The sequence below is a fragment of the Corvus brachyrhynchos genome, unplaced genomic scaffold, assembly GCF_000691975.1.
Source record: "Corvus brachyrhynchos isolate BGI_N302 unplaced genomic scaffold, ASM69197v1 scaffold407, whole genome shotgun sequence".
In the NCBI taxonomy this organism is placed as follows: Eukaryota; Metazoa; Chordata; class Aves; order Passeriformes; family Corvidae; genus Corvus; species Corvus brachyrhynchos.
In genome coordinates, this window is record NW_008239056.1 from 1,121,489 (window position 1) to 1,138,367 (window position 16,879).

The following is a 16,879-nucleotide window of genomic DNA, read 5'->3' on the forward strand; positions in this document are numbered from 1 at the left end:
GAGGGACAGAAGATTTAAAAAATGGGGAAAAAAAAGGGGCTAAGCTCTTAAAGATGGCTGCAGTAGTCTAGAAAACATTTCCTTATATTATTAGACTGCTGTGGTTCTCAGTTTTATGCCCCAATAAATAATTTCCTAGACCATACACGGTTGAGGGATAAAATTTTTATTTAAAAAAATTCAAATTTCTCTTGACACGCAAGTCTTAGTTGAGGTAAGTGAATGTACTAGCTTAGGAAAACAACTTTCAGGATTGGGTTTCATAAGCCATTAACACTGTTACTTGCAGAGCTCCAAGAGCTATAGGTGCAAATTGTACAGGAAGTGTCAGGTTTTCCATCCAGCTGAACTCTGCTGCAGAAGAACAGAATTTACACTTTTTACTTCAAGCCTCTTCCACTTCTTTGCATCCTTTGTTCCTTTAGTGCTCAGGTCTCTTGCCCTGAGACTCTTCACTCTTCCCCCATTCACAAGGTGCAGCTCCAAGACAAGAGGTGGCTGAAAGTACCTCATTTGGAATTTGGACAGCAAGGCTTGTGCCAAGTTCAAATAAAAAACAAAAACACAATAACAATGAAAGAACGATTGGCAATCTGCCCTCGTTCAACACACAGCTAAAGCCTGAAGGCAGAAAAACTTCTCTTGCCTTCCTCAGCTCTCCTGGGCAGCAGTAGGGGTCTCCCATGGCCTTCACAGTCACCTTCAGCTGCTTTTATGTATATTCTGGACAACCTGACACGGCATTGCCACCTCTGGAAGTACCTGAATTCAAGGTTTAAGCTTTTTATTTTCTAATATGTAAGTATCCTGCAGAATCTACAGTCTGACCAGCCCCTCCAAAAGCAGATTAAAGGGTACCTGGCCCGTTGGTATCTCAGAAATGTGGATATTCACAATTTTAGTTTCCATATCGTAAAAGTATGAAGTTACAACTAGTACCTGATACCTGAAGTGTGTAAATAAAACTGCCAGCACTACTATGTGGAGCAAGATTTAAGTCAGCTGCTATCTGGAGTGCCAGCCTGACCCTCTGAACAGGACTGACACTTTCATCTACTGAATCTTATTGTAAAAGTACTGAAAACACTCTTCACAGGAGAATTAAAGTAACATTGAAAGCACAGGATAAGCTAGTATTCTTTTTCCCTGACACTGAACTAGTGAAGCTTGAAAAACTGACAGTACTGCAGGGCCTTTGCTGCTAACAGTGGATGATCTGACCTGCAGCAGTTCAGTCTTTCTCACTTCATGTCTTACAGCCAATTCCAACCTAACCCTGCCTCGTGCAGGTTCTTTGCAGCACCCATCTAAATCCGCATGCATTTTTTTTTCTTGTAAATGGTATAAATACCAACAGCCATTCTCCTTGTCTGAAGTTCTTGTACCCCTGCTACAGCTGCTTGGGGAAAAATTCAGGCAGGATGGCTGATGTACTGACAGTGTGAGTATGGGCAATGTTAATTAATTGTAAAATAAGCTTTTATGCTTTAAGCTTATTATGGTAATATAGAGGGCTAATGTAGCACATTGCCACTGAAGGAAAGGCAGTATGATTGTCTAGGCTTTATAAAAATAATGCTATTCTAACGTGATAAAATATATTTAATTTTAATTGAACATGAGGTAAGAAACCCCTCAGTGAGTGTTGCTTTTAAATATTCTTTAAATCCAGTAGCATTAAAATCTTTTGACCAGGAATAAGCTCTCTTTTGAGACTGAGCTTACCCATTGTAGTTGCTCCTTAGAGGAAAAATATGTAACTTTATATAATTTCTGAACTCCAAGTCATTTAATTCACAATATTTTTTATCCCATCCTATTCTATGGAGACAGCTTAATTACCACCCTCTCTTCAATTCTGACTGCCCCAGGTTAAATCTGTGCAGGCAGGGTCTGCCTGAAGCCCACTCCCAAAGCCCATCTCCCTTACTCCAGGTGGAGCTCCAGCAGCAGGCACAGCTGTGTCAGCCCAGTCTGTCTGCAGTACTGGGACCATACACCTGCACTGACTGCACAGCATTCCCAGGCAGAATTTGGGATTGCCAGGAATCCTGCATATCACAACAGCCCTTGTGTTGTCAGACAGTAAGAGAAGGTTGTCTCTGCATGGTAGGAGGGCTCTGAGGAACCACAGCTGCCAATCCACAGGTTGAGGCCAGGTACCAAATCACTGAGACTGTCTCTGACACAGGATCCATGTGAATTGTAACCAGGGAAGACATTCAGAGACGATCAGGATAACATCCTGCGCTGGCTGTTGGTCTGCTTGAGGCAGCCTTGCACCATTGATGTAAGTATCACCATGCAGCTACTCTAGAAAACATTCCAAGTGACAACACAGAAAACAGTTCAAGAAGTATTGAAATAAGGCACTTAAGTGAGACAGGAACAGGCTGGCTCAGATGTCCCTGCTCCAGAGGGACAAACAGTACCGTGCGCGGAGGAAGCAGCTGCCACAGGTGGGCGCACCACTGTCCACTCAGACTCCTAAGGCAGCATCGTGCACAAGGAAGCAGAGCAGGACCTTGCCACTCTAAATACTGTGCTCTGAGTGGTATAAATACAACTTTGGTCCATTACCACCCCTAAAATGCTTACAGAGCAGCAGTTTTAAGCGAAGTTAATTCTACACAACGCGCGTACCCTGAGACGAGTACAATGAAATACTGACAAAAATCAAGTCTGGAGGAAAAAAGGGAAAGGTCTGATGGACTGCTTAAATTAATTTGCCTACACAAATGCTTGTGTCTAGCTTTTTCCAGAGTAACAAATCAAATGTTTCACAATTATTGTTTAAATGAATCCAGTATGAAGTACAATATAGTGGAGTTCAAGTACTATAAAGACAGGGGTTTGTTACAAGATTGTTGTCAAACAGCTGGAAACTCAGCTTTTAACATTACAGCAAGAACAAAAAATCCCTTTACTCACTGCTAAAACACCAAAACCTTCCAGCCTGGGTATGAAAATGAACATCCAAAATACAAAGATCCACAGCATTGATCAAGTACCCAGTCGAAGACCACTTCTCTGTTGTTGGAGCTGATGGTTACTCGAAGCTTGAAGTTTCCTCCCTCGTTGCTGCAGGGTCCCAACTGCACAACTTCCATGTCAAATGTCACAGTCGAGCCAGAAGTAACAGCAGGCAGCTGGTTTGTCATTTCTTTTCCATTTACAAATACTGCCCCTGAAACAGTCAGCAGATCTACCATTTCTCATTTTCTGCATGTACTAACATGGAAGATCACATCTCCCCATTTTTTGCAAACAAATAGGGAAAAAACGCTGCTGCATTTCTTTTGTCACATGGAACAGGCTGCAATAACTGCAAGCAGGAAGAGGAGATCTGTGATCTCACCAAAGATTTTTAACTGCACAAGCAGCACATACATAAAAGTTGCTCATATATTATGCAGGGATCTAAAGAGCCAGGGGCTGTGGGGTTTGGGGGGGAATTCTGTGGTTCAGACTCACCATTTGTGCTGATGCACACAGCTTTGTCCCGCTGAAGGGAGTCGTAGCCATTCTGCTGCTCCACGCACACTCCCAGGCTGTCCCGTCGGTCTGGCTGGCCCACGGTCTCAATTCTAACAAGCAAAAAGTTAAGTCGAAACCTGAAGCTTTAAATCAAAACATACCATGAAATCCAGACAGTAATAACCTGTCACACCAGACCCCTGTACTGTGTTCCATGGCTCTCAACAAATTCATCCAAACTTTTGGGGAGATCCCCAAAATTCCTACCAGCTTTCCCAAGAGCTCCACTGAGCAATACTCTGTTAATCTGTACAAAATAGGAACGTGCTTCCTGCAAACTTCCAATGGTATTTAATACTATTCTCCACTGTCACATCTTAGAAATGGTCTTTTGAAATGATTTCCAGTTGTCTGAAGCAGACAGTGTGCTCAGCTAGCCAATTAGCTATATCAGATTACTGGTCAGCATCATGTATTATGACAAGACAGCAGTAGTTTCAGCAGGGATTTAATAAGCATTACCAAAATAGGTTTTTTGGGCCCTGCCATGTTCTGCTGTAATGGGATGAGGATGGGGTGTTGCTTAGGGGGTGTGTTTGGTTTAGGCTTTTGTAATAAATCAGCTTGGTGCAAACCAAGCAATGCCTAGAAGAGCATTTACATGTCTGGCTTCTGCTCAGCTGTATTTGGAGTTTTAGTCTGGGGAAAGAATCTCTGAAGAAAATGCAAACAAGTTTTGCAAATGACCAGGGACTCAGTTCCCTTTGGGCCCCAGCAGAGGAGCGAGGCTGCACAGTTCGTACGCTGAAGGGCTGTTCTGGACTTGAGTCCTTTCTCTAGTACTGCCACCTCTCAAAGGTGCTAAATCCTACTTTACAGAGAGCCTGACTGACTCAGGAAATTCAGATGGTCTTTCCTAGAAAGTAAAGCTATTTTCATTGCAGCTTGAGAGAAAGAACAGACTGATACATGGTTGTTGGCAAACAAGGGAAAACTTCAGCAAAGCTTTCAAGAACCAGCAATTAAAGAGGGCAGTGGACTGGCACAGAATGGGTTAACTCTTTTGAGGCACACCGGGAAGATAAAATTGGAACCATGTTTTACTTTTGCACTCCATTAGGTTTTTCAGTCCCCTGGGAATGTCACTAAAAGAGCAGTAGCCTTGCACTGTAAAGCGAAGGGAAAACAATTATTTAAATCTCCAAGAAGCTTTTACTTTGGAAGGGATCCACAATGTTTTCCCAAAGCAACTTTAAAGGCAATTTCAAATTGATTTTGGTGCACAACAAAAATGCCACACAACAAAACCTCTCTGCCACTGCAGCCCAAACACTGAACCCCAGTGAACCACCACCAGTTTCTATTTGCCTCAGAGCACAGAAAGGTCCATCTGTGTGGGATCACAGGCACTGCCTCACGGTCAGCTGTCAGCAGAGTTGTGCTGGGTTCCTGATAAAGCCAGCGTGACCACCACAGGGCATCTGCTGGGCGAGCCCGAATCACCAGCCTGGCCAGAAGGACTGTGGCTCCCCACAGCAAACAAAGCTTTAGAGATGAAGGGCAGGTCACTGCAGAGAAATGTTCCTGTCCCTAAGGGCAGCTCCCTGGAGGCTGCAAAGAAACACGAGGAGATTTGACCTAATGCAGTGATGTTTTCCTACAGCTTGGCCAAATGCTTCACCTCAGGACAACTACCACAGCTTATCTTTAAAATGTAGATACAAAATACTGTGTTTATCACAGCTTCACTTCTCACTGACAAGCTGTGCCTGGGTCCTGAACACAGAGAACCCCCAGAGCTGTTTGTGAATAATAACTTGTGTTCCAACAGCTGGAGAAAGTCAAGCACCAAGTACTACATCTCCCTGCTCAGGAAAATCTCTCACACTTCCAAACAAGAAGCTACTCCTGGACCTTGGAAGGGGAACACAACCAATTCTTGAGGCTGTCTTCAATCTCAAGATTCGTGTCACGATAGCTCTTGTGGACACATCCTCTGCCATCCTGAAACAATCTCCTCTTGGAGAGAAGTCCATAACCAAAATGTGAAGCAAAACATTTTCACATGCTACCAATAAAAAATGATAAAAGGCACTGGACTGAGAGAGAACCTCAAGGGAAACCTCAAGGTTCTGCCTTTAATTTCACAGGCATTGCTGAGCCAAGAGAAGTAAAATCTAGCAATAGATTTCAAATGAAAGCTTTAGATCTTTTTACCTATCTCAGACAGGGCAACTGAATACATCCTCACACTGCAACCATCTGAAGTTAACATAATCTGTTATCAGGAAGGGTTAAATGAAACACCATGGAATAAGTAATGAAAGTGTCATGAACAGCCCTTTTTGATTGCCTTTGGGGGTTGCTTGCTGTACAGCAAGTAGTTTTATTTAACCAGGGAAAAGATGAAACAAAGCTTCAGAGTCTCTGAGGTCTGTAATTACAACTGACATATCCACAAGGACATTCCTCATACCCTGTTAAACAGCATCATCTCAGGGATAGGACTACAGGCAGAAAAACTGCCAAGGTTTTTAATCATGTTCTGTGTCAAATGGAAAGCTTGAAATTCACAAGATCCCTTCTCCACTCTGGATCTTCTAATGCCAGTTTCAGCATTAGTAGTCTGACCAGCACTATTTATCTCAGATGTTAAAGGCATTGCTGCCAGACTGTCATCCCAACAGCACATCAGTGTTTTCATGTCCAAAGTCTTCAGAGCCAGTGAATAGTCTGGGAAGGAAAGTAACCCCTGGCCCAAGGTTAAAAGGAACTAGAGGCAAAGCGCCACTGACTTCAGCCAGTAACAGCTGCTACAAAACATCAGGAAGTTCAACATTCCACAGATCTGATCAGCATGGGCTATATTTTACCATCCCTCAGGAGTTCACTCATCTCTCTTTTATATAACCGCAGATCCTACAAAAACATCAGGTGTTTTCCTACAAAGCCAGGAAGCAGAACTAAAGAACTAAAGATGTCACATAGAGACACTACCTTGACTAGAGCTGAGCTGATTTAAAACTCAAACATGCCTCAGGTTTACACACAATTCAGATGTGACAGCTCACAGGGGATGCACCAGCCACCAGCCACCCAAAAAGGACTTGCCTGAATGTTAATGTTTGCCCACAGAAATAAGTAGGAGCTTTGGAGTAGAGCACACCACACGATTGAGAATCATTCCGAAGTGCTATGTTTCTTCGGCTGCTCAAGCTGTAACCCTCCAGACCAGTTGTCCATTCTTCAAAGAAAACAAACAAACAAGAAAGAAATTGTGAACCTCAACTCGCTCCTGTCTGTGCAAAATCAAGCCAATCCCAATGTCTACTCAGTCCACCTCATGCAGCTCAAGCTATGTTAATAACAGGGGCTGGTTTTGCCTTTTTCTTATGGAGAGATTTGTTTTTCAAATAAATTGCAATTACAAAAAGTATTTTCCAGCTCAGAGTTCCCCAGGAGTTCACTCTTTGCTGCAATCCCTGCCAAGTCTTATCGTAGGCAAAGAAAACCCTTCATTACCCACTGCGCTTACAAATTTTTAAGTGAAGAGAAAATTTAAATTTTTCTCTCTCCAAGATAAGAGCTTGTTGTGAGCTGTATGTCATCAAAAATGCTTACGTTGTGGCGAGGGAGAAGGGAAAAATAATGCTTTTCTTCTGGCTCACATGCTTTCCAAGGCTAAAGAAGCAGTGAGCCACCTGTGAAAGGCTCACTGAGTGTCCCCATACCAAGGAAGAAAAGAATGAATTGTAGGACAGAGGAACAGTTCATCACATGTCACACGCACACCCCATAGCTGGAGACACCCCCCATCACACAAGCATAGCTCCATCCAGCTGCAGCCCCCCCGGAGTGCTGATGAGCAGCTGAGGGTTCAGGATGACCAATACCATGGGGGCCCAGCGGGGTGGGCTGAAGGGCTGTTCTGGACTTGAGTCCTTTCTCTAGTACTGCCACCTCTCAAAGGTGCTAAATCCTACTTTACAGAGAGCCTGACTGACTCAGGAAATTCAGATGGTCTTTCCTAGAAAGTAAAGCTATTTTCATTGCAGCTTGAGAGAAAGAACAGACTGATACATGGTTGTTGGCAAACAAGGGAAAACTTCAGCAAAGCTTTCAAGAACCAGCAATTAAAGAGGGCAGTGGACTGGCACAGAATGGGTTAACTCTTTTGAGGCACACCGGGAAGATAAAATTGGAACCATGTTTTACTTTTGCACTCCATTAGGTTTTTCAGTCCCCTGGGAATGTCACTAAAAGAGCAGTAGCCTTGCACTGTAAAGCGAAGGGAAAACAATTATTTAAATCTCCAAGAAGCTTTTACTTTGGAAGGGATCCACAATGTTTTCCCAAAGCAACTTTAAAGGCAATTTCAAATTGATTTTGGTGCACAACAAAAATGCCACACAACAAAACCTCTCTGCCACTGCAGCCCAAACACTGAACCCCAGTGAACCACCACCAGTTTCTATTTGCCTCAGAGCACAGAAAGGTCCATCTGTGTGGGATCACAGGCACTGCCTCACGGTCAGCTGTCAGCAGAGTTGTGCTGGGTTCCTGATAAAGCCAGCGTGACCACCACAGGGCATCTGCTGGGCGAGCCCGAATCACCAGCCTGGCCAGAAGGACTGTGGCTCCCCACAGCAAACAAAGCTTTAGAGATGAAGGGCAGGTCACTGCAGAGAAATGTTCCTGTCCCTAAGGGCAGCTCCCTGGAGGCTGCAAAGAAACACGAGGAGATTTGACCTAATGCAGTGATGTTTTCCTACAGCTTGGCCAAATGCTTCACCTCAGGACAACTACCACAGCTTATCTTTAAAATGTAGATACAAAATACTGTGTTTATCACAGCTTCACTTCTCACTGACAAGCTGTGCCTGGGTCCTGAACACAGAGAACCCCCAGAGCTGTTTGTGAATAATAACTTGTGTTCCAACAGCTGGAGAAAGTCAAGCACCAAGTACTACATCTCCCTGCTCAGGAAAATCTCTCACACTTCCAAACAAGAAGCTACTCCTGGACCTTGGAAGGGGAACACAACCAATTCTTGAGGCTGTCTTCAATCTCAAGATTCGTGTCACGATAGCTCTTGTGGACACATCCTCTGCCATCCTGAAACAATCTCCTCTTGGAGAGAAGTCCATAACCAAAATGTGAAGCAAAACATTTTCACATGCTACCAATAAAAAATGATAAAAGGCACTGGACTGAGAGAGAACCTCAAGGGAAACCTCAAGGTTCTGCCTTTAATTTCACAGGCATTGCTGAGCCAAGAGAAGTAAAATCTAGCAATAGATTTCAAATGAAAGCTTTAGATCTTTTTACCTATCTCAGACAGGGCAACTGAATACATCCTCACACTGCAACCATCTGAAGTTAACATAATCTGTTATCAGGAAGGGTTAAATGAAACACCATGGAATAAGTAATGAAAGTGTCATGAACAGCCCTTTTTGATTGCCTTTGGGGGTTGCTTGCTGTACAGCAAGTAGTTTTATTTAACCAGGGAAAAGATGAAACAAAGCTTCAGAGTCTCTGAGGTCTGTAATTACAACTGACATATCCACAAGGACATTCCTCATACCCTGTTAAACAGCATCATCTCAGGGATAGGACTACAGGCAGAAAAACTGCCAAGGTTTTTAATCATGTTCTGTGTCAAATGGAAAGCTTGAAATTCACAAGATCCCTTCTCCACTCTGGATCTTCTAATGCCAGTTTCAGCATTAGTAGTCTGACCAGCACTATTTATCTCAGATGTTAAAGGCATTGCTGCCAGACTGTCATCCCAACAGCACATCAGTGTTTTCATGTCCAAAGTCTTCAGAGCCAGTGAATAGTCTGGGAAGGAAAGTAACCCCTGGCCCAAGGTTAAAAGGAACTAGAGGCAAAGCGCCACTGACTTCAGCCAGTAACAGCTGCTACAAAACATCAGGAAGTTCAACATTCCACAGATCTGATCAGCATGGGCTATATTTTACCATCCCTCAGGAGTTCACTCATCTCTCTTTTATATAACCGCAGATCCTACAAAAACATCAGGTGTTTTCCTACAAAGCCAGGAAGCAGAACTAAAGAACTAAAGATGTCACATAGAGACACTACCTTGACTAGAGCTGAGCTGATTTAAAACTCAAACATGCCTCAGGTTTACACACAATTCAGATGTGACAGCTCACAGGGGATGCACCAGCCACCAGCCACCCAAAAAGGACTTGCCTGAATGTTAATGTTTGCCCACAGAAATAAGTAGGAGCTTTGGAGTAGAGCACACCACACGATTGAGAATCATTCCGAAGTGCTATGTTTCTTCGGCTGCTCAAGCTGTAACCCTCCAGACCAGTTGTCCATTCTTCAAAGAAAACAAACAAACAAGAAAGAAATTGTGAACCTCAACTCGCTCCTGTCTGTGCAAAATCAAGCCAATCCCAATGTCTACTCAGTCCACCTCATGCAGCTCAAGCTATGTTAATAACAGGGGCTGGTTTTGCCTTTTTCTTATGGAGAGATTTGTTTTTCAAATAAATTGCAATTACAAAAAGTATTTTCCAGCTCAGAGTTCCCCAGGAGTTCACTCTTTGCTGCAATCCCTGCCAAGTCTTATCGTAGGCAAAGAAAACCCTTCATTACCCACTGCGCTTACAAATTTTTAAGTGAAGAGAAAATTTAAATTTTTCTCTCTCCAAGATAAGAGCTTGTTGTGAGCTGTATGTCATCAAAAATGCTTACGTTGTGGCGAGGGAGAAGGGAAAAATAATGCTTTTCTTCTGGCTCACATGCTTTCCAAGGCTAAAGAAGCAGTGAGCCACCTGTGAAAGGCTCACTGAGTGTCCCCATACCAAGGAAGAAAAGAATGAATTGTAGGACAGAGGAACAGTTCATCACATGTCACACGCACACCCCATAGCTGGAGACACCCCCCATCACACAAGCATAGCTCCATCCAGCTGCAGCCCCCCCGGAGTGCTGATGAGCAGCTGAGGGTTCAGGATGACCAATACCATGGGGGACCAGCGTGGTGCGGCCAATCTGGGGGACACTCCAGGGGCTCCACTCCTGCCGCCCGTCCCCGCGGGCGCACACCCGGAACTGGTAATCCACGTTGGGATCAATGTGCAGCACTATGAACTCTGTCTCCGAGCCCACATACACATCCTCAAAGTGGCTGGCAGTGCTCTTGCGGTACTGCAGCCGGTAGTCCTGGGGTATGAAATCATCATCCACCTGCAGGAACATTTACTGCGTTAATAAGGATCCCCCTGGTTCTCCTTTTCTCTCTGAAGGGGCACATGTTAGGACAGCACTGCAGGTGATCAGACTCACAAGGTATTTCAGAGCAGAAAATGTGCCTTGTAGACACATCAGTGTCTGAACTAACATCAGTGTCTGAACCAATAAAAAGATGTATCAGAATTATTACAGCTAAAAAATATTTACAGAGGAAGAAACATTTAACAGAAGGCTGTTCATTCTAGCAGAGATATAAAAAAATCCTTCAGCCAAAAGCTGAGAACAACTTTGCAGAAGAAACTCTGTGCCAGTTTTTAACAGCAAGGGAAAATGACTGTTGTCCTTCATAAACTGTTCCAAGAATGATTTCCAGTTCTTTGATATTTCTAAGTCCAAAGATATTTACACACACACACACCCCCTCAAAAAAGCCCCCTTCAATATCCCCCAGGCACAACCAAATCCAGGGAATTCCTCTATACCACAGTAAATCAGACCCCACCTGAGAGCAGTGCCTATGGTTTAATAACCTGAGTCCACATCCTTTACAAGTGAAGGGTGGCCAACAACGACTGGAAGTTGCTAGAACAACAAAAGTTTGTTTGATGCTGCCAAGGAGCATAGAACTGTCCAACAACAACTAAACCACATCAGATCACAGCAGTGGTTTACTCAAAAATAGTCTCTGTGTGTCAAAGAGAAAAGCTACTGGACTAGCTAACACCAATATAATAATACTTTCTCTTTCAACCCACTGCATCTCCCTAGGAACACAAACATGCTTAGGGGTAAAAGCATAAGAGAGCAGGTCCAGCCTCATCCTGGATCTGCTGACGCAAGTGTCACTGCCAGGCAGACTCAAACCCCAGCACCAACCACACCGTCACCAGGCTACCTTGCCTTTAAATGACACCATTACCATAAAAAGCTCTTCTCAAGTTTCTAACTCCACACTGGAGTGGACTAGTCCTTCGAAAGCCGTAGAGAATTCAGAAAGAAGGTGGATTACTTGGGTTCTTTTAGAAAAAACGCAAGTCTAGAGGATTTTCCAACAGGATATTTTACCTACCTTACACCATCGGACTAAAATACCTCCAGGCTTTTCCACAAATTCCTCCAGCTGTACAGGTGGGCGAGATGCCACAGTTCCATGTCTGAATATTTGATTTTTCAGTATAGTAAGGAGGCAGTCATCCAGCTGGGCAGATAAACAAGGCACATCAACCAAGGAGGGCACTTCTGGTAAGCTGAGAAAGGAAAGTTCACTGTAATGAGAGGGGCCAGCTTCTACAAATTCATATTTCATCCATACACTTGAATCTGTGCAGATTTGCAAAGAGAGAACAGCTGCAGAAATTGGCACGTGCACTCCAAACTTAAAAGACTCAGAAAACATTGTGTTTTCAGCCCTAACCAGACTGCCTGTTTGTCAGTAAATACTCTGAAACACAGGCTGGTCTATGGGGAGTGGCTTCATCCTTCGCAAATAAACAGCCTTTATTTCCACAGAACATACGGAGGGTGAAAATCCCCTCCATTCTCTAAGTACCAGCCCCAATAAGAGTCTGTGAAACAAAAAGGACAGCAGCACCTCAAATGAATCTTTTGAGGCAATAGAGTGGAAAACATTTGTTCCAAAAGAGAAAAGATCCTCTTCAAAGAAGGGCACATGTGCCACTGCCTCAGATCACCTCAGAATGTTGGTGTCTTACCTATCTAGCTGAATATGTAAAGCTTTTTTTGTAAAGTTGCAAAGTTTCTCATTCTGTGTTCCCACATCTCCATCGACTGCACTCTCTCCTGCAACCAAACAGTAAAAATATTCTAATGAGACAACGTCCACAGAAGGCATTCTTTGCTTCAAAGAATAACCAGTTCTGACACGAACAACCAATTAAATGTGAAGCATTCTCAGCACTTTTGCTAGTCTTAGCTAGAAAATACAATTACAGGTAACAATATAAAGCCTATCTAGCAACTTTTGAAGCTCTCAAATCTACCTGTAGACACACCCATAACAGATGTAATAATTTGCCTCAGGTCTCAGACAGGAGCAGAACTGGGGTCAGATGATGCCAAAAGTCAGGGTTAATAATCCCTTCCTCCATCAGCTTTAAATGAAGAGAAAAGCAAAGTACCTTCACTGATCAGAAAATAAAAAAGCAGACACTTGAAAGCAAGAAATAATTTCAACCATTGTTCTATTTGCTACAATCAAAATGGCACTATTGTCACAATGAAGGAAATAATCCATGCATTGAAGTGTGGAGATAAATACAAACATTTTCCTAAGCTTTCCATATAAAGTAGCACCCCACACTTCATCTTACAGAGACATATGCTCCAGTCTCCTGACTTTAGGATAATTTACAACTTCAGCAAGCTCAGTCCTTTTCCAAGTGGAGGATTACGCACGTTACAAATCTCTGAAGGAAAGCACACGTCATAATTGGCAGCAGGAGATTTAATAACCACGGAGGCTTAACTCCTTTCTGACTTAGCTGCAATGTGTGCTTGTCCTGCCCACAGCACTCAGTGATGCTCCTACTCAGAGCACCCAGGGGATGGGAAGTGCAGCAAGTCAGCTTCTCATGAGACCCCACAGAATCTCACACAAAACACAGGCAATCTTTGCCACCACCCTGACTCAGTAAGGTGAGACTTAAAATAAAACCAAGGTGAATACAAGCTGTCCTAGAGTTGTGGTGGTAGAAAAAAACCCCAACAAATTAATCCTTTAAACACTGTCACTGCTCCTGTGAGCAGGAGGCACTGAGCTCCCAGGCCAGCACAAAGCTCAGGGCTGAGGAGGAACTGGGAGCTTTCCCACCCCTGGGACATGGCTCAATGTGCTTTAGCTCCCAGAACTGAGCTCATGCTGAAAGAAAGTTAAAGTTGAGACACGAGAACAATGCAAGGAAACTGCCAACACGCTCATGGCTCAGACATGCCCTCAGTAGGTTCTCCAGCCCGGGGAAAACAGGCAAGAGTGACATTCCTTTCTGCCGAGGTATTTAGCATCAGTAGGGTATAGTCTGGCCCTTACAGTAATATTCCACATGGCCATTTTTGTCTGCCTCATCTTCAGACTTTTTAGAGAAACTTTCCCCATACAGCTGCCATATCATTCCTCATGCTCCCCACCAACAGCAAATATAATCACACGTAGGAGGACAATTTGTTTATTTCAGCTGCTATTTCAGCAAGACAGAAATAACTTACTTCACCAAAATAGACACTTTGCTATGGTGGTATCCACCATATATTTTATTTCAAAGTAGCCTGACATACTTTTCTGTCTACCCTGGAGAGGTACAGAATTTCTCTGTAGTGAAATAATTCCCAAATAAGTACTTCCTGCCCTTTAGGAGAGCCTACACTGACATACTTACAACCTAGGATCGGAGTGAAATGTTGAAATATGGATTTGTAGGAGATAATATTGATCAGCTCTTCACTACATCTACCCAATTCTTAACATTTAGTTTGAGATAAGTCCAAAATGAGCCAAACACACTGCTCATAATTCCAGACTTTTGACAGACTCACACTGGAAGGCAGAGCTAAGACTCAGCACCAGGTCCTGCCTCACCTTCCCGGAGCAGATCATCGGCCGTGCTGACTCCGTGCTCTATCAGCTTCTGGCACTCATCCAGGGGCTTGATGCTCTCTTGCTCTATGACATCCACTTCCTGCAGTAGGGACATCAGTCGCTCATCCAGAAGCTTCTTTAGGGTCCCTTTCAAATCGCTAAAATGCTGCTCAAGCACATCTCTGGTCAATGTTGCACTTTCTTTGATCTGAATTCAGGTAACAGGAAAGAAGGATTTAGGATAAAGGCAAAGGCCATACACATCTTTTATTTTTCTGAAGCATCCCATTTGCTCAGTAAAGCTGCAAGTGGAGTCTGCTTTAAAAAATGACCACTGGCAGTTAACAAATTAGTGAAGTCATTTTTAGTACATGTACAGCAGGGAGGGAGGCAAAGAAACCAGCCTGGACAAGGGGAAGAGCATATTAACTAAACAAAATACAAACTGGATTACGGGTGCTTCAATCAAGGAATTTTTCTTGTCAGAAAAATCCAAATGCTTTGTAGATCTCCTCCCTGCTGCCCCTCAAAAAACCCCCACTGCTGTAATCCTACTCAAAAACCACCTGGCATCATATACAGGCAATCCCCCTTGCAAACAAAAACCTATCAGACTTTTTGAAAACTATCTAGGAGCAGTTTTCCAAGCCCTATCAGTTCACTGGATTTTTAAAATCCTCGGCTTTCTTTTCAATTTTGTTCAAACAGCCCCCCTTGGTGACAGGACAGGCTGAACAGCAAGTCTGTTTTGATTCCGGAAGAACCCGACCACGGAAGGTTCTACAAGTGTTTATTAAAATGTCAGCAAACTTGCTGAATCTGACTTTTAGGGAAGAAAACACACTTGAACATCCCTGAGCTAAAGATGCAAAAATCAGAAGTGAACATCTCCCTGTGAACAACTTTTCTAAGTCACACACACAAGGAAATGCTGCAACACACTCATGGCCTTACACGTAATTTCTAGATCTTTAGAAGTACAGACAACCAACACAGGAAGTTCTCTGGTTAGGTAAAATAAATTTCCTCTTCAACTAATATTCATGAAGCTCTGCAGCTGCCACACAGCTCTGCTTCCCTTTTCTTGTAATTTCAATGCTTGAGGAAAAAAAAAAAAGAGGAAGTATTTAGCCTTGTGAAGGGGTGGGGCAAAGGAAGGCAGAACAGTCACTTCTCCAAGCTCTTTACCTCCATTACAGGCAGATACAAATTCAGCAGCTCAGCTCCAGGATTAGATACTGCTCATCATGCAAAAGAGGAAATGCAAGTCCCTGAACACACAGAGCTCGGTGCAGTTTGCAGAAAATCATGTCCCATTGGTCCAAAGGAAAAGGATGCAATGTAAGTGATCCAGCTCTATCACATCTGCCCACCAGTCCCCAAATAATAAAGCTGCCACAACATGAACCCCAGTCTAGCACACTCAGCACTTTGGGAACACAGGGAACTCTTGGATGTGCACAAAACAGCAAGTGGTCCTGAAGATGGAAAGAGAGAAAACATAAACATGCACACAGTAAAGAAATTCCCCCTGAGAGGAAAAGGAAAGGTGAGCTAACTACACACTCACTGCACAAAGGCACATGGGCTGCCTTTCACTGCACTTGGAATTGCCAAGCAACACTTTGAGATTACAAGGTTTGGACTAAAGACAGCCATGAACAATTTATTTTCTTAAGCAGCCTGTGGTTTCAATGCTGACTAATTAAATGTCCAGTGATCACCCACATGCACTTGGGAGCAGGACACTCTCCTAGCAGATTTACAGCAGGTTTCTACACTAACGGGATCTGCTTCAGAAAAACTAACAGGTCAACACAGAAACACTCGCTGAGTTTGATTTTGTTTGGGTTTTTATTTATCCGTTGCAGAGCTGAATCAAAGACAGCAAGGCATCACTTCCAGTCTGCAAAACCCCAAATGCTGAGAGGCTGCCTGAGCAGAGGAGCCAGCCCTGCACTATGGCTCTCCCTGCCCACACTTGCCTATCTCCTCCTGCATCTCCCGGCGGGTGGGTCACAGTCCCAATGGAAACTCTCCTCTGGCTCCAGTGCACAGCTGCAGACAAACCAGCTAACCCGGAATGCTGGCAAGCCTCCTGCCTGACCCACGGAGTACGTGACCCAGGCACTGTGGTGCATGGGGACAGCAGCCTTCAGCACATCATCCAAACCAGGGAGCAGCTTGCCCAGGCAGGTATCCGATGCGAAGATGGGTATAACATTCCCTATTAAATCAGACTTAGCGACCCAGCTACTTTGGAAAATGTAGTTCCTTAAGATTTTACTCCTGCCTGGGGAACCTCCCTGTCATCCCAGAAAATGAGGCTCAGCTCAGTAACAGACTTCAGCTCGCATCCCTTTCCTCCGACATGTCCCACATCTGCCCACTCCCACGCCCTCCATCTCCGGCACCCACCGAGACCACAGGCCGGTCCCAGGGCTCTCATAACCCCTCGATTCGGCGGGGCTCCCCCTCCTCCACCTTCCCCACACCTGAGGCCCATCCCGGCTCTCCCGGCGGACAGGAAACACGGACAAATACCGGGCCCCGGGAGCGGAGCGGCCAGGCCCACCC

The 16,879-nt window shown here is 44.2% G+C and overlaps 2 protein-coding genes across 3 annotated transcripts in view; one reads left to right on the forward strand and one right to left on the reverse strand.

Moving 5' to 3' along the window:
* Nucleotides 1–145: 145 nt before the first annotated feature.
* CRLF3 (cytokine receptor like factor 3) lies at nt 146–16,664 on the reverse strand. 2 transcript variants are annotated; one of them, XM_008637587.2, is made up of 8 exons: nt 15,491–16,664; nt 14,303–14,510; nt 12,423–12,510; nt 11,780–11,957; nt 10,482–10,704; nt 9,700–9,832; nt 3,475–3,587; nt 146–3,187 (listed from the first exon to the last, which is right to left on the reverse strand). In XM_008637587.2, the coding sequence occupies exons 1-8, from the start codon at nt 15,494–15,496 to the stop codon at nt 2,934–2,936; spliced, it is 1,203 nt and encodes a 400-aa protein (XP_008635809.1). In that variant the 5' UTR covers nt 15,497–16,664; the 3' UTR covers nt 146–2,933. The 2 variants fall into 2 exon arrangements, with proteins under 2 accessions (XP_008635809.1, XP_017594635.1); XM_017739146.1 differs by lacking the exon at nt 15,491–16,664 and adding an exon at nt 15,257–15,405.
* A 9-nt stretch (nt 16,665–16,673) lies between these two features.
* The window catches only part of ATAD5 (ATPase family, AAA domain containing 5), a 16,853-nt gene continuing 16,647 nt past the window's right edge, over nt 16,674–16,879 (forward strand). The window contains exon 1 of the mRNA XM_017739127.1: nt 16,674–16,871. Within this exon, the coding sequence (XP_017594616.1) occupies nt 16,674–16,871 (198 nt within the window). The remainder of the gene's footprint in view (nt 16,872–16,879) is intronic.